This window comes from Podarcis erhardii, assembly GCF_964252035.2.
Source record: "Podarcis erhardii genome assembly, chromosome: 14".
NCBI classification, from domain to species: Eukaryota; Metazoa; Chordata; class Lepidosauria; order Squamata; family Lacertidae; genus Podarcis; species Podarcis erhardii.
Window position 1 is genome coordinate 29,863,868 of NC_138503.1, and position 24,592 is coordinate 29,888,459.

At 49.0% G+C, this 24,592-nt stretch overlaps 1 protein-coding gene across 1 annotated transcript in view; it reads right to left on the reverse strand.

The window, feature by feature from the left end:
* Window positions 1-5,416, reverse strand: part of LOC309329618 (heparan sulfate glucosamine 3-O-sulfotransferase 4-like) — a 95,949-nt gene extending 90,533 nt beyond the window's left edge. The window contains exon 1 of the mRNA XM_081840572.1: window positions 4,798-5,416. Within this exon, the coding sequence (XP_081696698.1) occupies window positions 4,798-5,354 (557 nt within the window). The 5' untranslated portion in view covers window positions 5,355-5,416. The remainder of the gene's footprint in view (window positions 1-4,797) is intronic.
* Between the last annotated feature and the right edge of the window lie 19,176 nt (window positions 5,417-24,592).

The following is a 24,592-nucleotide window of genomic DNA, read 5'->3' on the forward strand; positions in this document are numbered from 1 at the left end:
CACCTTCCCCCTCCAGACACACAAGAAGCATCCGCCAAAACGCAGGAACTGCCAAGGGGTTGGAATGGTTTATATCACCAGGCAGGAAGAAAAACACACTGCCCCAGTTCAGATGCTTTCAAAATCTCTCCAATGTTAACAGGAAGGAGCAGGCGTTGCGGATGCCAGCTCTTCTGGCTGCTGAGAGCCCAAAGGCTTCCAAGTCTGTCCTGCAGCCCAACCCATCAAAGGGGGCCTGCAGAAAATGGACTCCATTTCGCAACCACACCCACTGCATTTCTATGTTTATGACTATATTCAAAGTAAATTATCCAGTCAATGAATGAGAGGAGAGAGTCATTCAGTGAGCCAAGCACACAGAGTCTGCAAAGCAGCATTTCAGGCACTAAGGACTGGTTGAAGCAAGCTTTCAGATCGCACAGGGTTATTCTTTAAGACTGAAGGCTTGGAGGAAAGAGATGTCCTTGTGCCAGGCAGGGGTGGCACTTGCCCATTTTGTACGATGAACTTCTGTAGTTGTTTTTGATAAAGCAAAGGATATAAGGTGTGGGGTTTTTTTAGCCGGCTTACATTAACAAGAAGAACTTTCCATCTGTTCTAATTTAAACAAATAGATTAATACAAGAAGTCCATATGTCCAAATAGGCATCTCAATGAGAGTGATGATTATAAGCTGTAGAAGGGGCAGTGAGATTTTCTGACCCCTGAGTAGGAGATGGTGAAGAGTGTGTCTTTCTGGCCTCACAGCCAGTTTCTCGGTCACCATAAAGGCAAGCAAAATATATATTTATTTTTGTTGTCCTCATACCACAAGGATGTAATTTAAATGCAGGTGAACACCCCCAAATACTAGGGATTTCTGCAAAACAAATCATTAATTTCTTAATAGAAAGAAGAAGATGCCACAGGACATGCCCACATCAGAGAGCATTATGTCACCAGTGTCTATCAGAAGTAGCCAATTCCTTCCTGTAGAGACAGTGTGGAGCCCAACATACCCAAAGTATCAGGATGGACTCTGCTGCTACGTGTGCAGAGCTTTCATTCACGAAGCTGCTTTGCTCTACTGGGTGGTGTCAACCATGAGGCAAAAGGAACCATCACACAGCACAACCTTCTGTGCAGATAATTCAGGACTGTCATCAGTCAGCAAGCACTTGGGCCTCCAAAACAGAGAGTTGTGTAGGCAGCTGAACTGATTGTCTTTTATTCTGCTCTTGAGTCATCCCCCCTCTGCCTATTGCAACCTTCCTCTGCTAATTCACGTTCTCCACCTGGAAGCAACCTCAAGTGACTCCTACCATGCACACTTTCCCCTCGTCACCAAAATCTGAGCTGTGGGTAAAACAAATGCATGAAAACAGGCCACTGTAACAGACACCAAAACTGATTGCCGCAGCCAACCCCACTATTCTTGGGGTGCTCAATATGCAAGCTGGTAGCACACAAACACCTTGAGATGATTTTGAGTAACAAAACACTCTAGACGGGAAGCGTTGCAGCCAACTAAGTCCTACTCAGAGTAGACCCATTGAAATGTGTCTGTCTCAACGTAGCTGTGTGTCAGTGGTGCAGCCCGCCCACCTGCATGTAAGGTTGATCCATTGCTCACACGTCCTTAGACTGACATAACCTGACAGGTAACTTTAGGATTAGTAATTTAAAAAACTGAAAAAGCAGTAGCTTGAAAGGCATCTGTTGCAAGTTTGCATCAGAAGAAGAGGACTTACACATTTAACTAGCTTTGAATTAAAAGGTTGTGCATCTTGAAAAGCTGTTTTGTGATACTATAGGCTGCGCAAATGTGAAAGAAAGAGCTAACATTTACCTCCTTTTTCAAATAAACCAGGTAAATGTATCTGTGCCATCATTTGGATGGTGTCTGCCAGTGTGTGCCTTTGCCTGTCCTTTCATTGGGGTGAAATGGGGTGGGGTGAGGGGCCCTGTGAAGTCTACTATGGGGCAGCACTTTCTTGCAACAGCCTTACTCAGTGTAACAACCTTCTAAGCAGGTTGTCTGGTGACAAGGAGGGTGGCGGGTGGCGAGGAGAGAACTATTGGAGGATACAGCCAGTTCTCCTTTATCACATACACTAAGAAGCAGCCTGTTAATATGCATGGGTGGCACCCCAGCTTAAATCCCTGGCCCAGGCATGACACTTTGGCACAGCAAGCCCAAGGCTCCCACAACCCTTGGGAAAGCATTGCCTGCCGAGAAAGGGACTCCATTGATTTCTCTGCAACGTGCAAGCAAAGCCATACAGACACAATCAGATATCTTGGACTCGGAAACACCCAATTATAATTGGCTCTGAACTGAACCGGATTAGCCACACACAGAGCAAATGACAGAGAATGTGGGATCAACAGCCTGGAGGAAGCTTGGTGTTCTCGTTGCCCAGGCGGGGATGGGGGAGGGGAGGAGGAGGAGGGGCCGGCTGCAGAGCCGATCAGGCAGCTTGTGGCTCCTCCATCCACTCCGTTGCGCAAGGAAAGCAAGGGTCCTTCTGTGCCCCAGATCGGTGGAACTGTGGAAGGGGTCTGGGGGCCGGAGTTGCAAACTACCATTCCGAAGAGATTCGCGCACGCCCGACAGAAAGACACGAGCCTCCCCTTTACATCTAAGGCGATGTGCAGGGAGAAAACCCTCCTGGAAACACCAACGGGAGCATCGTGTCACTGTAACGCTTCTTCCGGGGCACCCACCAATTGCTCCTGTTCTCGGATGCCCCAGAGGAAGACTTCAAGCTGCCCACGAGAAGCGGGAGCTCAGGCACAGCTGCACCCGCGGTGGGTCTGGGTGCCCTGGACCCCTCTGGGGCATTCCCACGCACGCACCCCCAGCTGCTATTGCTGCTGCTGTTCGGGCACCATAATCGGTCTAAAACCTTTTTTCAGGAGAAGGAAGCTATCGCCGATCGAGCCCCCCAGGCGCCCCGCATTTCTGGCACTCGCAAAGCAGGAAGGCCCCAGAGCAAAGCCGCCTCTGTGGTCCCCGCCCGCAACAAACTGGCTGCCTCGCACTGGCCCTTCCAGCCCATCTATTCATTATATTTCTTAATGAACTGCATGCACTTTGCGTAAGTTTTATAGTGCCTTTTTATTTAAGCTTTCAAATTTGTTGCGAGTCACATGAAGACCTTTGTGCGTAACAAGAGACTAACGAACTAAAGGTGATAATAATAATTTACACCTCAGCAAAAACACATGAGGGGGCCTCTCAATAAAATGAAGCCTTGGCTATTTGAGGACGCCCCATCCGAGAGGGTCCCCATCCCTCCTCCTGCCCGCTCCTCTCACCTTTACAGCGCAGGCAAGTGGCTGCGGGGATCTCCTTTCCCATCAGCAACCCGGTTCTCCTCGGACTCCTCGGCACCTGAACAAGGCAGGCTTAGCGCTCAGGCACATAAACCTGAGGAGCGGCTGAAGCCTTCAAATCTCCCTCAGAAAACTTGCCTAGGGGCGTAGAGTCCCTGCTCGACAGGGCGACACCTCGCACGGAGCTCATAACTCTGCCCTCAGCCTGCCTTGAGGAATTTCTGCTTTCTGCCCCAGGAAGGGATTCAGAAGAGCCGGTTTTGGAGAGCGCGCCTTGGACAGCATTTTACTGCAAAACCGGGTGGTGGTGGTAATACTCTGAGCGTTTCAACACAAATTTCTTATCCCAGGGGATCAGGATTGAGTTTTCAGGGGTTCCCCTCAATTGCACAGGGGCAGGGGGCCGCTTTCCAACCCCAAATTCGACCAGGTCTAGGACTTTGCTGCTCAGGGGTGAGTGGGAGGGTGGAACGTAGAATGACTTTGTTTGGGGACATCTCCGAAATATTGTGAACAGCTTTGAATAGCTGGACAGTCTTCTTAAAATGAAAGGAACACGCGCAAGCGGCTCTCAGGAGGAGAGCTGAGCTGAGCTGAGCTCCCCTGTGGCACTACAAGGACTCCTGACTCCCTAACTGCGTTTTGACAAGCAAGGAGCCACCTGCGGCTCATGGGCAGAGAGAGTCGCTCCGGTCTTTTGGCCCCTCACAAGCTTTGCACTCGGCTCTCGGCTCTCCCAAGCATTGCTGGTCCCTTCTCCACAACAGGGCGGCTTTCAGGACCACGGACAGCTCTGCGCAAACAAGCTCCGCGCCTCGCTTGCTTTGACACCCTTCCGCGGCGGGAGCAGCTCTCAGACCACATCCCCTAGCCTCTCGGAGAGGTGGTCTTTTCCCAGCCTAGGTTCCTGGCTTGCAGGGTGACACGTCTAAGCAAGTGGAGGTGAGAGGCTGCCCTAAAGCGCCGGGAGAGAACGAACTTTCTCCCTTGGGATTCCCAAGCCAAGGGTGTAGGGCAACACGTGGCGGCAAAAGCCCCGCCACTCGCGAAGGTGAACTGCCCCAAGGAGAAATCGAACCCTCGGAGGTGACTTTCCTGTCCCGGAGGGACGGAGCCCGCCACCCACCAAGGGCTAAGCTTGGTTCCGAAGGGGGCAAGCTCCAAGCATCCTGGCCCAGGGACCTTTCGGCGACATGGGCCCCGCTTTCTGGCCACCAACAGGAGGCTCAAGGCCGGCCGCCGGAAAGTCCTAGCCATTACTCCGTGCCAGAGCAGAAAGGCCCCATTTCAATCCGCGGTAGCATCTCCGGGTCAGGCTGCAAAAAGGACCCTGTCTGGATCACTGAAGAGCCGCCGCCAGCCCGTGTGGACAATACTGAGTGAGGTGGACCCCAATGCTCGCTCTTCCTCGGTGTCAGCGCAACCTCTGGGCGCCTTTACCCGGCGAGTGCCCCCTTCCCGCGCCCGCGCGCTGCTCACCTGTACCAGTCGAGGCCCTTATCGTAGTTGCGGTCGAAGAAGTGGGGTTCAGTGCCCACGGCGCGGACGTCGGGGTGCGCTCGGAGCGCCTCCAGCAGGGCGCGGGTGCCCCCCTTCTTCACGCCGATAATGAGCGCCTGCGGCAGCCGCTTCTCCCCGTAGTCCGGCGTGGCGGTGGCAGCGGCGGCGGCAGCTTCGGAGCCCGCGGCGGCAGCAACGCTGGCGCTGCTACTGCTGCTGTCGCCGCCAACACCGAGGTCCCGGTCCGGGGCGCTGCTGGGGCTGCTGGCTGAGGGTGGGTCTGTCTCGGTCCAGGCGCGGCTGGGCTCGGAGACAGAGGGCGGCGAAGGGGTACGTAGCCACGCGGGGCTCCCGTTGCGCGGCGGAGGGGTATCGGCGGCAGAGGGGCTGAGCGGGGAGCCCTGCGGGGCAAGCGGGGACGAGGGGAGGGCGCCGGGGCCGCCCATGAGGCTGTAGCAGGCGTAGGTGAGGCAGAGCGAGAGGCTGCACATGCAGAGCAGCTTGCGGGCGGGGGGGCCCTTAGGCGGGGGGGCCATGCCGCCTGCCCGTGCCCAGCCCCGGCCGCATCCTGTCAGCCGCCCGCCGGCCGCCGCCCCCCCGGCCGCACGGCCCGCCGCCGCCGCTGCTCCTGCTGCTGCTCCTGCCGGCCCCCGGCCCCCCAGCCGCCGCCTCTGCTCGGGGGGAGCCCCGCATGGCACAGCCGCCCGGGCGGGCCCCGCGTCTGCCCAGCCGAGGCTGCTGCTGCTCCTGCTGCTCCCGCTCCTCCTGCTGCTGCTGCTTCCGAGCTAGGGAGTCCCCGGCGAAAGTTTGTGCTGGGTGCTGAGCAGGAGGCGGGGCGGCGGCGGGGCGGGGCGGGACGAGGGAGGGAGGGATGGACGGAGGATGGACGCGGCGAGGGCTGTCTGCTGGGGCGGGGACGAAGCAGCGGGCCGGGCAGCTACAAGCTCCGGCAGCCCACCCAGAGAGCCCCTGACCTGATAGGGTCTACCGGAGCTTTCTCGGCCAGCCCGGTCCCATGAGGTGCCTACGGAGATGGAGGCTCAAGGACAGCCAGCCGCCTCCGCCTCCGAAGCCGGACGCAGTGAGGGGGTTCAGAGCTGTTTGCCTCTAGAATGGGGTACACCCGGTCCCAAAGCGCCCAGCTTCTGCCTTTCGATTCGCTGGTTGGGTCGGGACACGTGGCTTCCTCTCTGCCCCAGCTTCCCCCTTGGGAACATCAGTGGCCTACCTGGCCGGGGTGCTCTGTGTGTGTTTGTGTGACGGAATTAGCGATGTCACCTCCGTGTGATGCGCCTATCTGATCCTTGGGCCGGACATTCCGTGATCAATGCTCTGGCCATGCTGCGTCGGAAGTGGCATTTGGACATGCCCCACCCCTGCTCAGCGCTCTCGCTCTTGACCGCTACTCTCCTCCGGGCCGAGGCAGGTTGCAGAGCCCGTAAGTTGAGAAGGGAAGCCAGAGACCCGAGTTCACGCGTCACTTGGGAAGAGGCTCCTTGCACGGAGGAGGCTTTCCTTCGGCAGGGCTTGTTAGGTCCTGCTCGCCTAGCCAGGCGGCCGCGACGGCACTCGCGGGCTGACTCTGAGCATCTGACAGGCGCGTTGTTTGGAGAAGGGAAAGGTGGCGCGTCCTGATCCGAGGCGTCCATAAACCCTTCCCAGGATTCCTGTCCGGCCTGGCTGCCCAAGAGCAGCAGCAGCAGCGAGATTTCAGCTCGCTGCTGCTCTCCGCTGGACAAGCGGTTCTGCTCGCAGCTCCAGTCCAGATAAAGATTATTCCTTTCTAATATATTTTTATGGCCCACATGAGACCGCTGAAATGGAGAGCCTGGGCGTTCCTGTAAATCATTTTCTGTAACTGGTGGATTCCCCCCTCGGCTCCCTTACGGGCGTTAGGCAAACGCGAGACTGGGACTGACAGGCCGAGCAAGGAGGCTCTTCTCCGGCTTTGACAAGTCCTGGAAGAAGCAAAGCAAGCCTGGCTCAAACTGGTGTTTTTGCAGAGGTTATTCCTGGGAAATGTGTGGTGTATGGGTGTGCGCGCGCGTGTGTTTGTATCTTTCTCTTGCCCCTCTTTCTCTCTGCAGGACTGCCTTGCAAAGGGACGGCACTGCTCCAGCTCCCTTAGCACAGATTAATTACTCCCTTGATACCCTTTTCCTGTTCTATTGTGCCAGCCTGCACATTACAAGCCAAACACTCATTTAGCCCAGCATCCTCTTTTCACTGTAGCCAGCCAAGTGCCACCTTCCACTGGGAAGTCCCCAAGGAGGATTTGAGTGCAACAGCAGCAGCAGGAGGACTCTCCCCACTTAGGATTCCCACTCAGAGGCATATTGCCTCTGATAGGGGAAAAAGTCATTGTGGCTTGGAGCCATCAATAGCCTTCTCCTCCAGGAATTCTTCTCATCCTCTTTTGAAGCCATCCAAGTTGATGGCCATCACTGCCTCCTGGGAAAGTGGTTTCCATAGTTTAACAACACGTTGCATGAACAAGGACTTTCTTTTATCTTCCCTGAATCTCTCAACATTCAGCTTCATTGGATGCCTACGAGGTCTGGTGTCTGAGAGGAGGAGAATAGCTTTTCACTATACATTTTTGTTGAAATATTCAGGGCGGCAGGAGAGGATATATTGTTTAATTATATCCTTCCCAACTTGTGTTAACAAGTTCTACAATTTAGCAGAGTAACATTCCCCTTTTAAACTTTCACAGCGGATAGGTTTGCCAGGCTTGTATAAGCCTCTAAAATAAGTTTCCTGGTAATTCACCTTTATTCCCTCTTAAAAAGAATAGACACAACACAGTCTTTTATAAAAGTATAAAAAGTTTACTCACACATCCTGTTCACAGATGGATCCCAGAAGGCAGACTTAGGTTACAAAATATATACACATGGAATCTATCCCATAAGGAGATAGCTCCTTTGTCCTCTCTTAGAAAGCGTCTCAGGCTAAGGAGATGTTGCTTCTTTGAGGAATGGAGTCAGAGAGAGAGATGGCTCCCCTGTGCTATTTTGTTACCTGCATAGGTGAGGTCACGCCCACATCTGGTCACATGTAGAGGAAGTTTGTCCCAGCCCAGGAGGAAACAGGAAGTTTCGACTGGCTGGTCCAGACATCCCCTTTTTTATGTCCACTCTAGGAATATTGTATTTGACTGCTTTGTGTTTCACACCCCACCATTTTCACCACACCATGGAAGGCTGCAGAGTTGTTGGCATATGTCACAATAGACAGTGGTGTGTGCCTCCAGGTGTGAAGTCAAATGACTGTGTTAGCAGCACCAAAGTGACCTTTCTGGGGCACATGCCTCGGCAATGTGTTTGGGGGTCCTAGGCTCCCCAGATGACACAACTCCCCACTCAGTCTCACTGATGTGGTCCAAAAGAAAGCAGAGCAATACATTTGGCACCAGCTTGGCTGCAGGAGTCGCTGGAAGGAGGCGTACAAGGTGCCATCCAACTGTCTTGAGGAATCCACTCTGGATTTGTCCTTAGCCCTTTCTTCTCCCAAAGATATCCCACAAGGCAGCAGGACTTTAGGATCAGAGTTGTCCTTCTCCTAGATGGGCTACCTTCCCAGGTTGATGAGCCCCATCTGCCCCTCACCTCCCTCTACAGAATGTGCAGAAAATGCCTTCTTGACCATTGGATCCACTATTGGTTTTGTCTGCTCAACCCACCAGAGCCTGTCTTTGCATGCAGGGGAAGTCCCTAACTCACCAAGGGTTTGAGACCCATCGGCTACCCTCAGCTGGTTTCAGTTGAAGCCATTCCTAGTGTGTGGCCACTGTCACATGCTGACAGCTTCTGGGAGCCACAGGTGAGAGCCATGGGCATGGCTAGGATTTTTTTGTTGGGGGGACAGGACTTTTGTTAGATGGGCAGAACTGATGTGAATGGTCAGTTAGTTATTTCTATTGTTTTACTTGACCTAGGGGGGCAGCTGCCCCCTGCCTCCCGGATATGCTCATAGTGAGACCTGAGTGCAGGGAGGGAACCAAACATGGACAAACTACACCAGAAGGAGTACAATGTGCCCCCCCCCGCGAGAGGTACTACCCCTCTGCTGCAGGACAGTCTCATTATTCTCAGGTTGCTGCACAGCTGGTGAGTGGGGCATCAGTGGCGGCGCACCCATCAGTGATTCACACACTGCAGGCACCAAGGAAGGGGGAACATTCATGTGTGAACCAAACTCTGGGGGTGCCTTCTGTTTGTCTGTAAAGAATAAGCCCTCCTAGAAATGTCAGGTGTTTTCCCACAGAGGGTGTTGCTCATTTGGCCCCAAACTCATTTGTCAACCACTTTTCCGGGCCTGAACAACAAGGATGGCCTTGGGCATTCAAAGATTGCTGAGGCCTATTTCAGATTCAAGAACTGCCGGAGCCCCAGCCTTGCTCAGATCCTCCACAGCTGGCAATGCTGTGGGATGGGAGGGAGGGGTGTGGCTCCCAGTCCAGAAGAAAGGCAATGGGGTCAAGCCATGGCAAGGTGTGGTGAGCAACTATGGTTTGGAGGAGCCATAGCAAAGCTCTGCCAGCCGTGGCTTTCTCCCCCACCCCTGCTCATGGCCATTCACAGCTTCACATGCAAATGGGCAAAACATCTTCCATTTCCATGCCTCAAGGCTGCCATTTCCCAGCTCCCTTTCATGGTGAAATGATAAGAGTGGCCCTGCTTGGCATTTCCTCCTCCATGATATGTTGAGCGACAGATCGTAAACCTGAAAGAACATCTCTATTACGGAAGAAAGCGAGAAGCACCCGCTACCTGGAAATGAAGAGGAATCAGGCTAGGCTTGGTGCCTGGTGTTTTGTGATTCCCAGATCCATCTCACAGGGAGCTGGAAGCCAAGACCCTTCCTAATAAGCTCAACTAGGCCCATTCTGGCTCAATCCAGGCCCTCCTCACTTGGAAAGGTAGAAAAGAGACCGCTATCAGAGAGAGAAAGAGAGAGCGAGGGAAGGCGGGCTGTGATGGAGAGCCCCTGCCTGGCATAATACGATGGAAATAGATAGTGTAAGTTATTCCATCTCCTGCCTCAGAGATATCAGGGCGAGAGGAGGCAGGTCATTTGCAGAGAGGGCTTGGCTCCCAGGCCTCCTTCAGCTAAGTGGATTTTGAAAGTTTAAATGTGGCATAAATCAGGAAAATAGGAAGATCTTCACACTCCAATAAGAAGCTATTACTCACCAGCCCAACGCATCGCAGCTCCTGGCCTGAACTTGCCAGCGCGTGGCAGCTGTCTGGGGTCAGGGAGGGCTGAGAAGCAGGCAGGAGCTGAGTGGAGAATTGCTATCTGGGAGGCTTCAGGGCAGCCCTCACAGGCTGATGTTTTGCTTTGCCCCGTCCCCCAAATCATCCCATGTTCCTTCCCAAAAAGAAAAGACTTCCTTTGAAATGTCACACAGCAAAGCAAAACGTGAGATGTATAGAACAGGAAGAAAACATGGCAACTGCAAAAACTAAAGACTACTGTTGCACACCACCCCAGTCTCTGGTGGTAAGAGATTCCAGGGGTTCCAGGTTCAGTTTCCTTTGAATTAAGGTCAGCAGAGACTGTGGTGTCTTCAGGATATGTGAATTTGTTTATATATATATATAATACCCAAGCACAAGATGGAGGGGCTCACTGCATTAATTCCCCAACAGATCCCCCCTTCTTTCTCCCCCCATCTCCTCGATTCTCTCCCTGCAACCTCACAAAGCTCATGACATCAGTGTCTCACACCAAATGTAACTGACCTGTAGAAAAGATTATATGAATTGAAAACAGAGATGTTGTATATACTGTACCTTTGTTACCCAAGAAAATATTTCAATGAAAACAAATTGCATTGAAGTATTTGTTGCCTGCATTGAAATGTAAGTAAACTTCTTTGTTTTTACTAAAATATGTGGTTCATTCTTAGCAATGGGGGCAGAGAGGGGAAAGACCAGCAGGCCACAAAAAGCGGGGATAGGAGATGTAATTACCTCATTCCTAGTTTACAGTAAAAACTTATGCAAAAGTGCATAAGTGTTTTTATTCTACTAAAAAGGGCTTCACAGCCTACTTACCCTCATATTTCTCACACACACATGGGACAGGAGGTTTATATTTTAATTTACAGTTTTAATCCTCAATCCATCTCCTCCTCGTGGTAAGCGCACAATCAGCACCCGCATGGAGGAGACTTCCTGTGGTTTCTGATATTCAGAAGTATTGCCACACCTGGCTGTGGAGGCAGAGCATAGCCATCTGCCCAGACACTGAGGTCTAGCACCAAGGGCCTTCTGGCAGTTCCCTCAGTTCAAGAAGTGAGGTTACAGGGAGAGGATCTAATAGCTATTGATAGCCCTCTCCTCCATGAATTTGTCCAACCCGCTTTTACAGCCATTTAGGTTGGTAGCCATCATTGCCTCCTTTGAGTGCATGCCCCACAGTTTCAGTGCTAAATTGAATAAAATATTGGGGGGGCGCAAGGTAAGCCCACCTGTATAATTGATCACACAACACAGTGAATGCACACCATTTGAATGGCAATGCCAATCAACTGGGGGGGGGATCAAATATTTTATTGGGGGGGCAAAGACTCCTCAGCCCCTAGGAATTGGCTCCTATGTACTGCATGAAGAAGAACTTTTCTTTTGTCTGCCCTCAATCTTCCGACATTCAGTTTTGTTGGATGTCCACAAGTTCTAATGTTAAGGCACTTGACACACACACACACCCCAGAGACATGAAGTATGGCTGTAAATTTTTCTTGATTTTATAATTTTCTCTTTTCGTAAACTGGTCTGAGGGCTTTTCTTATACAGTGGTACCTCGGGTTAAGTACTTAATTCGTTCTGGAGGTCCGTTATTAACCTGAAACTGTTCTTAACCTGAAGGACCACTTTAGCTAATGGGGCCTCCTGCTGCTGCTGCACGATTTCTGTTCTCATCCTGAAGCAAAGTTCTTAACCCAAGGTAATATTTCTGGGTTAGCAGAGTCTGTAACCTGAAGTGTATGTAACCCGAGGTACCACTGTAATCAAGTGGTGTATAAATTTCGTGAAAGAAACAGACAAATGAGGAGGGGGCAATAGGGTGGGAGATGAGCCATGCCATGGCACTGCCTAAAGGAGGGGAGGCATTTTTGGACGGCAGGCATGCCAAGCGTTGCGATCTGATTAATTTTTCCTTAATGCAGCGATGGCTGGCTGCTCTTTTCACCATCCCGATAAATATACAGAAGCCTTTCCCAGCTCCAGCAACGGGAGGGAGCCTCACTAAGTCTTGTTTCTGCCTTTGATTTATGACACGGCTGGTAATTTAAACATCTCTGGAGGTCTCTGCCTTTCCTGAGTGATGCTGGAGTTACTGCCTTGATGTGGAAGGAGAGGGAACCACTTTGCCTCGCGCAGAAAACAAGGCAGCAATCCAGAATGCGAGGGGCGGCTGGGCGGGGGTCTGTGAGCTGGCAGAAGCAACCAACACATGACGTTAATCACATTTTAAGATGGGGAGGGGTGTGTGTGATCATGCTCAGCACTACCAGATTTGATTTGAAGGGAAAGCAGCAATAAAGGACCCGATCCAGCTCTGGAGTGCGGGGCCAGATTTTGCTTTTCCTACAAAGTAAAAAATTAAGCATGCTTTTAAAAAATAAAATAAAAAACAGTATTAACAATACATGTTGGGTTGGGGCTACAGAGGAAAATGAACATAAGAAGAGCCTGCTAGACAAGACCAATGACCCATCTAGTCCAGCATCTTGTTCTCACAGTGGCCAGTCAGATGCCTATGGGGAACCAGCAAGCAAGATTTGAGCACTAGAGCACTCTCCCCTCCTGCAGTTTCTGTGGGAATGTTCAGGGAGGCAGGAGAGGATATACTGTTTATTAATACAGTATCCTTCTTAACTTGCACTAGCAAATTCTATAACTTAGCAGAGTTTTAACATTCCCCTTTAAACGCATAGCGGGTAGCTGGTTGCAAGCTTGTTTAAGCTTCTCAATATAGATTCCTGGTAAGATCCCTCTTAGAAGAATAAACACGCCACAATCTTATTTAAGAGATATAAAAGTAGTTTACTCACAGCGTCATCAGTTCACAGATGGATCCCTGAAGGCACACTTAGTTACAGATACATGTGATCCCATCCCATATGGATATATTCTCTTTGTCCTCTGTTGGCTGAAAGCTGAAAGCCAACAGAGCATCTCTGGCTAAAAAGTTGCTCCAACGAAGAGAGGAAGTCAAAAAGAGAGAAAGATGGCTGCATGCCTTGTGCTTTTGTTACCTGCACAGGTAAGGTCACACCCACCCCTAGACACATGCAAGAGGAAGGATGCTCCAGGACAGGAGGAAACAGGATGTTTTCGACTGGCTGGAAGAAACATCCCCTTTTCATGTTCACTCTAGGAAAACAAGGAATGTTGTACAGTGGTACCTCTGGATGTGAACGGGATCCGTTCCGGAGCCCCATTCACATCCTGAAGTGAACACAACCCGCGTCTGCTTGTCTGCACATGCGCGGGTCATGATTTGCTGCTTCCGTACATGCGCGTGACATCATTTTGAGTGTATGCGCATGTGCGAGCGGTGAAACCCAGAAGTAACATGTTCCGTTACTTCCGAGTTGCCGCGGAGCGTAACCTGAAAACGCTCAACCCGAAACTACTTCAACCCGAGGTATAACTGTACTTGACTGCTACTTATGTATCACATCACACAGTTTCCAGCAGCTGGTCAAACCCTAATAGCTACTGATAACCTTACCTGCCATGAATTTGTCTAATCTTCATTGAAAGCCATCTAGGTTGGTTGACATCATGGCCTCCAGTGGGAGTGAGTTCCACAGTTTAACAATGCACTGCATCACAAGCTGGCTGTTCCTTTCTGCACAGTCATCCTGCAGCCTGGCAATCTGGGTGGAGTCCCTCCCCCAGTTGTGCGTTAGTTAACAAAAGACAATAGCAGAGTTGGGAGGGGAGGTTGCCAAGGTTACAGGGGGCATGATGTCACCACAGGAAAAAATAGCCTTTTGTGTGAGGCACGGGTTGCAATTTTAGCAAGGGTTTTTGGAAGAAGAGTGGGGCAATAAGTCATGCAGGCTGAGGGATGGACACACCATGTGGAGGAGACCCAGAGATGGCATTTCGGCTGCTTTTGAATCCAGTGCTGTAGAGAGCATGACTCTCTTGAGATGTGATGCTTGGAACCTTCTCTCCATCCAGACTCAGGGGTAAATATGTGTAAATAAACCATATTTCATAAAGACACTACAGTCTCCACTGTGCCTCATTTTCCCCAAGGCAAACACAAACCCTGGTTGACTGCCAAGACCCCTGGAATCTCACGCTGCTCAGCAGAGATTGGGGTGGCTGGTAACAATATGTTCTCAATACCCCCTGAATAATACCAGCACCACAGAGACACAATGTTATTTCTGTTCAGGCTATGAGATGCGGATGTGACCTTCATTACGATGATTTTTTGCCAGTCACTTTAAGAGCCTCTCAGGACAACAGAGCTGGATACAGGCATTCTGAATGAATGAATGAATGAATGAATGATGAATGAACGAATGAATGAATTATCCTAGCAGGATGTGACTGGGAAGTTTCACCAAGAGGGAGGATTTACTTTAAAAAGTGCCCTATATTGAACAAATGTTTGCTGAACATATTATGATTCACATGATAGATACCCACAATTATGGAGAACAATGTTTAAAGCTTTGTAAAAAGGGCAGCTCTAGAACAGAGGAGCATCAGAATATATCAGGCATGCCCAAAGTCTGTCTCGGGGGCCTAATCCGGCCCACCGGTCAATTAAATCTGGCCCCTGTGGCAGTATATGTCCTGGGGTAAAATCCTTAAAAGAAACTCAACAACTTTCAAATTTGGTCAGCATGTTCGCTTCATCAAATCTGGTCCTCTTTGAAAAATGTTTGGGCACCCCTGGAATAGATGAAGAGCCTGCTGGATGAGGCCAGGGACCTATCTAGTCCAGCATTCTGTTCTCACAGTGGCTGGCCCAGGTCAGGCCAATATATTTTTGTGCCTGAAGTGAACTATAATATGATTTGTTCCTCCCCACCAACGAAGAAGGGGTAAATGAAGATCTACATGAGTAACAAGAGGGGAATAAAGATCTCCATTGGGATCTGCTGCCCCCACGGATCCTGTTGCCTGAGGTGGTCACCTCACCTTGCCTCATGAGTGGGCCAGCCCTGAGACAACCAGACACCTGTGGGAATCTGGCAACCCAAACAGAAGAGCACTCTCCCCTTCTGCCATTTCCAACAACTGGTATTCAGAACAGTGGCGTAGCGTGGGTTGTCAGCACCCGGGGCAAGGCAAGTAATTTGCGCCCCCTAACCCGTGGATTTGCGCCCCCTAACCCGTGGATTTGCCCTAACCCCAGATGTTGCGCCCGGTGCGGCCGGCCCCCCCTGCACCCCCCACGCTACGCCACTGATTCAGAAGCATTGCTGTCTCCAGCTGTGGAGGCAGAGCAGAGCCATCGTGGTTAAAAGCCTTCAATGCCCCACACCCTTCATGAATGTGTCCAATCCTGTTCTAAAGCCGTCTAGGTTGGCGGCCATCACTGCCTCCTGTTGGAGCGAGTTCTATAGTTAGCTACGCTCTGCAAAGTGTCCCAACTGGGAAAATTTGTTTCAGGATGAATTAATGAGAGATAGAAAAGAAATGGTTGCACTACTAACAGGGTTTATTCTTGGCTAATTGGGAGGGAAACATGAGAGATCTCATAAATGAATCACAGCTCTGGACTCTGAGGAACCCCACAAGGAGGGAGGGGAGCGGGGTTTTGGCAAATGATTATAGTACAGCATCAGATTCTGCTCCCTCTTCTCTTTTCCAAAGAAAAGAAATCTAGCAAAGGGTCTTTCTCCAGCAGAGACCAGAAACAACATCAGAAGAGCAAGAGATGTAAGAAGAGGACTTTGATTTACAATTTTTCTGACTTTTTTTTTTTTTTTTTTGCCAAGCAGCCCTAGGAAGCCTTGAGCAGTCCTGGACCAAAGCATGATCAGTTGCCATGTTTATTTTAAATTTAAGACTGAGAAAATAATTCACAGACTCTGTGAATGAGCTGCACGCCTGCAGCTACTCCCTAGAGCTGTTCCTCCTGGACTTGTGGTTGGATGCATAAAATACCCTTTCTGAAGGATGTGGATGAAGCTAAAAGGGGTTAGAGAAGATTTGCAGTCAACCTATTTCTTTAATTTTAAGGGTGTTTTTAGTGTTGTGTAACAATGTGTTTTAACATAAATGTTGTATTTTAATTGTTGTAAGTTGCCCTGGGACCTCAGGGTGATGGTTGAGTAATAAATTGTAATTATAAATCAAAGGGGAGCTTGATAGGTTTGTGCATGGAGCTTCTGGGGCACCACAACTAGGCAGTCAGATTGCTCAGCTGGGTAGAGCATGGGGCCAATGACACCAAGGTCGTAGGTTCGGTCCCTGTATGAGACAGCTGCATATTCCTGCATTTCAGGGTGTTGGACTAGATGATCCTCAGAGTCCCTTCCAAGGCTACAGTTCTAGAATTCTATTATTCTAATAGAAGGTAAGAGGTGGGGATGTGCCAGATTTTGGTGCCAAAGATTTGCAGGGGGCCTCCCTTCCTCAGCGAGGCTAACAGGATCTGGGTGTAGCACTGTTTTGGACCCATTGTTGAAATATGCTGGCATCTCTTTAAGGCTCTTTGTTCTCTAGTTGCTGTTGCTTCTATAAAACAAAGAAGACTCATGACATTGGCTCAAGTGACATCTCAGTAACATTTGATATGGTGCCACATGGCGATACATCAGCGTTCCCCAATGTGAACTGTTGGCAAGGATGGGAAAAGTGTTAAAGCCTAGAGAGAATGATCAGAGATCAGCTACTCCACCTGGCAGGCAAGGAATGCATTGAACAACAAAAGTTTTTTCCCCCTTCCTCTTAGGACCAATTATTTTTAGCTAGTGCTGTGCCAAAAATTTCTCCTGCTTTTTAAATTCATTTTGACCATTCTCTATCAATTTATGAGAGAGAGAAAAAAATTACACTTGGAAATTATGAAAGGAGGCAGGGTTTTCTTTGTGTGTGAAATACTCATGGATTGGGGTGCAGGGTTTTTGTCGTGCTTGCCATACTTTCAAGGTGGCTGTTTTGTGAGGTTCCTCTCCTTCGTCCTGCAGAGCATCTCTTTCCAGTGGGCTGCCATCTGCAGCCTTCCTGACGGTGGACATTTCCTGAAAAAACTCATGACCTCCTCAGTTGGGCTTTTCTGTTGGGATAGGAAGGTGGGGAGGCTGCCCACCAGTAGCCGTGATGGCTATGCTCTGCCTCCACTGTTGGAGGTAGTAGTGCTTCTGAATAAGATTGGTTACTGGAAACTGCAGAGGGGAGAGGGCACCTGTGCTGAGTCCTGCTTGCTTCTCTCCAGCTTCCCCTTTTGCACAAGAAGAGATCAGGAAGCCAATTAGCCTGAGCACATCAGAGGAGCCGGGTCCCCTGGGCTCGCCACAAGCACACTCCAAACCTCAAGGACAAATTAAAGAATGGTTTTTATTAAAATCCATGAACCAAGAAGCGAAAAGTCCCCCTGAACGTTAAGAAAATAAGCATTAAAGAACTAGCGAACCTCTGGAACATCTGGGGGAGATGGCAGTGCTGTGCCAAAATCTGACCTTCAGCATCTCAGACGTTTTCTTCTCCTGCAAAAGAGGCTCCAATATTTCTGCTTCATTCTAAGGGCACTTTAGGATTTTATTGCGTGTGGGGGTCTTTCAGCTCACCTTGCCCTTTTGAGGTGGCTGAGGGCGGAGGGATGCTTTTAATTTCCACTTATCAGATTTCCCTGCCCTCTTGCAGCCTGCCTGGGCTCCCTGCACTTCCTGATCTGATTGGAAAGCCTCCCTGTGGGAGGAGTTGGCTTACCATGTCTGCTTGCCTCACCTCGGAAAAAAGATATTGTAGAGTTGGGAAAGGTTCGGGGGGGGGGGGAGAGCAACCAGAATGATTAAGGACATGGAGTGACTCTCCTGCGAGGAAAGTTTTGGGCCTCTTAGTTCAGAGAAAAGGCAAGGAAGAGGTTACATGGTAAAATCATGCATGGCATGGAGAAAATGACTAGGGGAAAGTTTTCCTCCCTCTCTCCTAACGCTAGAACTCATGGGCATCCAATGTAGCCGAATGTTGGAAGATTCAGAACAGATAAAAGAAAGCACTTAATTTATGCAGCACATGGTTAAACTATGAAAGTTGGTGGCCATGACAGGAAGCAGTCATGGATGGCCATCAACTTGGATGACTCTAAAACAGGACCAGTCAAATTCATGGAGCAGAGGACTATCCAAGGCTACTAGCCATGATGGTTGCACTCTGGCTACATAGTTGGAGCCAGTAATGTTTCCGGATACCAGTGAAAGGAGCTGATGGCCAGCAAGGTGAGCTCTGTCAGGGCAAGCTGACCTCACACGGTAGTGGCCTCAATTGTAGTATTGCTGGTCTTCTGCAGAAGGAAGGCTATATTATTATTACAGCAGCTCCATCATGTGACAGCTACACCAAGTTACTTAAGCCTTCCAAATTAGGCAACAGGAATACACACACACACATTCTTATTATTAAAAAAATGTGAACAACGTGATACTCTGGAATGCTAACGAAGCCAGCTTGAGAAAAGCCCCTGCCACTGGCAAAGGCCCCATTCCATATGGTCTGACATAAAAATTATGCAAATCCATGCAAATGCAACTTGGCACCAAGAGGATACGATAGAACCAGTGGCACCGTATGGCAGTCATTTCAAAACGTTGTTTTGCCTTTGCTCATTAAATTACTCCTTAAAAGGCTGCTCAGATCCATCCACTCAAGGACTTTCCTTTCCCACCAAACAGGCCCTGCTGCCCGCTTGGGGCTGGCGGGGTGGGGGAGGGGCTACAGCCTGCTGGGGAGGTGTGTGTTTGTTTTGGGTGGGGAAATGCCAAACTGAATGCAAAAAGGGTTGCCTGCAGGTCCTTCTTGCTTTCATTCCATTTCCACTCTTTCTTTCCACTCTCAACCACATAGGGCCAGACCCAATGAAGCTGAACATTTGAAGATTTGGAATAGGCAGAAGAAAGCCCTTCTGAATGCAGTGCATAGTTGTACTATGGAACTCACTCCCACAGGAGGCAGGGATGGCCATCCACTTGGATGGCTTTAAAAGAGGACTCTCCTTCCTTTGAGGTTTTTAAGCAGAGGTTGGATGGCCATCTGTTATGGATGCTTTTAGCTGACGTTCCTGTATTGCAGGACATTGGACAAGATGTCCCTTGGGGTCCTGTCCAACTCTACAATTCTATGATTCTATGAAAGGACCATTGGTAGGCATCCTCAGTCAGTCAGTCAGGGCCCCACTCTCTTCAACCTGGGGGAAAGAAGCTGGAAAGGCAGAGAGCAGGTCTTGAAGGATGCACAGCCAAGATGGTCCCTCAAGATAGTCTCTATTGCATGTGGAAACCTGGAAGAGTGAGGATTTGTGTGCATGAGGTGGGCATAAGCCAGTTTGTTAGTTTGTGTACATTCAAGAATATTTGTGTACATTCAAGGGTATAACACATAAGAAAAATATTTTGTGAGTCTCAGATCCTTAGTTGTGGAGAATCTCCATGTGGAGCCCTGTATTGTGCCTTAGCTACTGAACCTACCCCATGGCATAAGAGACAGGTAGACTCACACTTCTTTTTCACCTGTGTTTGCTCCCCATAAGTGGGAAATGACTACGGCTTTGAGCACGTGCTTTGAAGGCAGAAGGTCCCAGGTTCAATCCCCAATAGCATCTGGAGTGTGACGCACAGGAATAAAAACCCAAGACATTTTGGCACCTGAGGCGAACCACACAATGGCACCCCCCTGCCAGGGAAGAAGGGATGATTGAAGTTCTTCATTAGGAACAAGGGTGGAAGAAAGATTTGCAGCCCCTGTGGATACTCCCTCCTGAGGCAGTTTCTCCACCACACCTCATGGGTGAATTGGCCTTTATAAAAACCCACTAAGCAGTGGGCTCTGGGTTTCTCCTTCTTCCTTGGTTTCTTTCCTGGCTTCATCTCCAGCACCTGAACCTGCTCCCCAGCTGCATTTCTATCTGCTCTAGATAGGATGTGGGTTTTAAGGGTTCCTCCAGGCATCCTTTTTAATTCACTTTCATGAGGAGTTGTGCTCATGATGCTACTGAGGTGGTCGCACGCAATCCCACTTTCAATACACTTTGCACCTACAAATGTTTTGGAGGAATCACACCGCTTCACCTCTAACCAGGGTACAGTGGTACCTCGGGTTAATAACTTAATTCATTCTGGAGGTCCGTTCTTAACCTGAAACTGTTCTTAACCTGAAGCACCACTTTAGCTAATGGGGTCACCCGCTGCCACCATGATTTCTGTTCTCATCCTGAAGCAAAGTTCTTAACCCGAGGTACTATTTCTGGGTTAGTGGAGTCTCTAACCTGAAGCGTCTGTAACCTGAGGTACCACTATATATTCCATAACTTTCTGCTGAAATCCTGTAACTGTCCATACCACAATTTTCTTTTTTTGGGGGGGGATTGTTCCACTTCTGTAGCACTACAGCCCCTCTGCACAGCAATCACATTTCGGCATAGTTAGATAAGCATCACAGAAGCAGCTAAAACAGAATAAACCCACCACCAATACACTATTACTGTACTGTGTCAAGAACATGTTGTGGGATTCACCCTCAGTAAGAGCCCTAGCATTCTTCTTGACCTATGCTGGGCACAGAGGGGATGTCGGTTTCATGGTGCCCCGTTGAGTCTAAGTACCCACTTTTTAATACAGCGATATAAGGGTTGACTGTGATTCCAGCATTGCAGAGGGTTAGACCAGTTGACTCTTGGGGTCTCTTCCAACTCTAAAATTCCATGATTCTATTCTTCTCCTCAGAGGTCCCCTCATTCCCTGTTGCTTTGAAAGTCTCATTATCCTTCCTAAAATGTGTGGTGTTTTCATTGAACCCAGAGTGCAGGCTCATCTCATCTCCGAGGTGCTTCATGTATTTTATTATTATTTTTTTATGCTAGTACAATTCTGATTCTGTATTCTCTCCTTGACATTTCCTCTAAAAACTAGTTCACACCGAAACATCTAATCTAATCCAGGAGTTCCGCCTTGATCAAATATGCATGTACTACACTCGGCTCACAGGGGCTGACAGGCTGATCCAGCCATCCTGCTCCACTTGCTGAGTGCCTGCTTACACCAGCGTAACACCAGCACAATATTGTTATGATTACTTGGCACTTCCAGCAGCAAAAGGGAATAGCGAAAAATAAACCCACAGCAGGTAATGTAACAAGACCAGCAGGCCTCAAAAACTACATTGTAGAGATGGAAAATCTTCTGAAAAGGGCCACCGAAATGATCAAGGGGACAGAGTGATTCCCCTATGAAGACAAGCTGCAGCGTTTGGGACCTTTTTAGTTTAGAGAACAGGCGAGTAAGAAGTAACGTGATAGAAGTTCATAAAATTACACATGGTATGGAGAAAGGGGATTGATAAGGACTTTCCTTTCCCTCTCCTAGCACTAGAACTTGTGGACATCCAATGAAGCTGAATGTTGGAAGATTTAGGACGGATAAAAGAAAAGACAGTATTTCACATGGTGCAAAGTTAATCTATGGAACTCACTTCCCCAGGAGGCAGGAATGGCCACCAATTTGGATGGCCTTAAAAAAGAATTAGAAAAATTCATGGAGGTAAGGGCTATTAATGTCTACTTGCCATGATGGCTATGCTCTGCCTCCACAGCTGGAGGCAGCAGTGCTTCTAAATATCACATGCCCTCCAACATTTATCCCATGAAAACAGGGACCTCCTAAGGAAAACTGGGACATTCTGGGATAAAATCAGAAACCGGGATGGCTTCTGTAAATCTAGGACTATCCCTAGAAAATAGGGACACTTGGAGAGTTTGCCATCCTATACCTTTGCATTTGGATTTGAGTTTTGTTGTCATGCGTTTCAACCCAGCTTCCCGTTCTTTCAAGAGCATTTTGCATTTCATTCCTGACTTATTCAGTCTTAGCTGTCTCAGTCTTTTGCCACCTGCAAATCTGTTAAGGCTTCTCTTCACCCCTTCATTTAAATCATTGATAAAAACGTTGATAAGTACCAGGCCCAGTACCGAGCCCTGGGGACCCCACTCAGAGCTGCTTCTATAGTGTGATGATTGAACAGAGCTTCTTTGAGCATTTTTGGAACAGAGGAATATAGACCACTAGACCATCCAGCTTTGTGTTTTCTGCACTGGCCTAACATATCACTGCTATTTCCCCAGGCAAGAACAAGCTTTAGAAGATCTCTGAAGAGGAAGCAGTGTCCAGAGAGCTTGATCTGCTCTCCTTCTTATACTTTTCAGTTTTCATTCAGCAGGTTCTTTATTGGTTGGGTTGTTTGACTTTTAAGGCACCTCCAAGGTACATAAAGCATTTAACTGCTGAGAGTTCGGACCCATTTACTTTGATCCCCTCGGAAATTATACTGCTCTCCTAGCCCTCCTCTGTTTAGCTTGTCTCTGTTTCCTTGATGTTGACAGAGGGACTGGGTTATTTAGACTTGGGATGGGCTGGCCGTGGGGTGGGGGAAGCAGGGGAGGAAGCTGTCCTCCTTGATGTGGCATGGATCAATTTCAGGAGTCAATACAAAAAACCTGTCAGCCAACAAAAGAGAAGAGATGGATTGTAGACAATTAATGTAACATGAACAACACAGTTCTGGGTATTCCAGGTGGAGGACACTCCCTACAGAGTAGCAGGAAGTGATGTCATCTTTGTGAGAATGTTCTGGGGTGCAGGAGAGGATATATTGACTAATTATATCCTTATCCAACTTGTGCTAACAAGTTCCCAAAATATCAGCAGAGTTTATAGACATTCCCCTTTAAGTTCGCAACGGTAACGCTTGCACAGGTTCGCTAGAACCTCTATAATAATTACTCTGGTAATTTCCCCTTTGTTCCCTCTTAAAATACAAGACACGACACAGTCTTTATAAAAGTATAAAAGAGTTTACTCACGTTCTGTTCACAATATGATCCCAGAAGGTAGGCAGGCTTAAAAAGGTTACATGCAGTTAGAATCTATCTTGTAGCGAGATATTACTGTCCTCTCTTGGCTGGGAGCCAAGAGGGCATGTTGCTCCTTCAGAAGATGAAGATGGCAGAGAGGCAAGAGGCAAGAGGCAAGAGGCAAGAGGCAAGAGGCAAGAGGGAGAGTGGCTGCCTGCCCTGTGCTTTTATCATTACCTGCACAGGTGAGGCCACACCCACCTCTGGTCACATGCGGAGGAAGTCCGTCCCCAGGAAGTTTACCTGCTTGCTGGACAGACATCCCTCCCCATGTTCTAACATGTACACTCTAGGAATGTTGTCATTGACTGCTCCTGTGTTTACATCCCACATACCCCTTCTCAGGCAATACAACATACACAAAACATAAACAACTTTATTCAACCACCCAGAGTCCCAGCTTGACACGTAGATTCTGGAAACTCTCTCTTGGTAGGGGTTTCGTCAGGATGTCAGCAGTCATCTCTTGGGTGCTGCAGTAGGATAGTTCCACAAGTCCATCCTGGATCATCTGGCGTATGTAGTGGTATTTAACCCCAATGTGTTTTGTTCTGGCCAGGAACTTCTCACTCTGCGTCAGCTTCAGGCAACTTTGATTGTCCTCTAGCAAGCTGACAGGCCCTTTTCTCACCAACCCAAAGTCCTTTATGAGTTGATCAAGCCAGGCGATCTCTCTGCAGGCTTCTGTTGCTGCAACGTATTCTGATTCTGTGGAAGATAATGCTACACAGCTCTGTTTATAACTGCCCCATGAAACAGGTCCATCACCAAACATGAAAACATGACCACTTGTTGATTTATAATCAGCATTATCCCCAGCCCAATCCGCATCAGTATACCCAACCAACTTAGGATCTCTGACGGCTGGTAACCTTAATTTACAATTCATGGTACCCTTCAAATATCGCACCACCCTCTTTACACCTGCCCAATCATGCTCAGTGGGAGAATTCACTTTTCTGCTAAGAATCCCCACAGCATTAGCTAAGTCAGGTCTACATGTGGTAACTAAATACAAAAGTTTACCAATCGCCGACCTGTAGTCATTGTTGTCTGGCAACTGCTTCGAATCCTCCTGATTCTTCAGGAAGTCAGTAGCCATCGGTGTAGCGACTGGATGTGCGTCTTGCATCTGCATGTGCTCAATCAGCTCGTGGATCTTCTGTCTTTGGCTGAGAAGAAATGAGCCGTCCTCTTCTCTTTCCACCTGGATCCCGAGGTAGTACTGGACATCTCCTAGCTCCTTGACCTCCACCTCTTTGCTAAGGTGTTTTACTATCTGTGTATAGTCTTTCTCACTTGCTGTGGCAATAATCAGGTCATCAACAAATGCTAAGATATATGAGAATTGTCCATTATTTGACTTACTGTACAAGCACTTGTCAGCGTCGCCTTGCTTGTACCCAAGTTGCGTCAGCATTTTATGCAACTTCTGGTTCCAGGCTCTAGCAGCCTGTTTAAGTCCATAAAGTCCTTTCTGCAGTTTGCACACTAAATGTGCCTCATGTGGTTTCACAAAACCTTTAGGCTGCTTCATGTAAATTTCTTCAGAAATCTGCCCATGTAGAAAAGCGGTAGCAATGTCTATGTGTTTCACTCTCATTTTCTTGGAGGCTGCAATGCTTAAAAGCATTCTTACGCTGCTGTACCTCACGGTTGG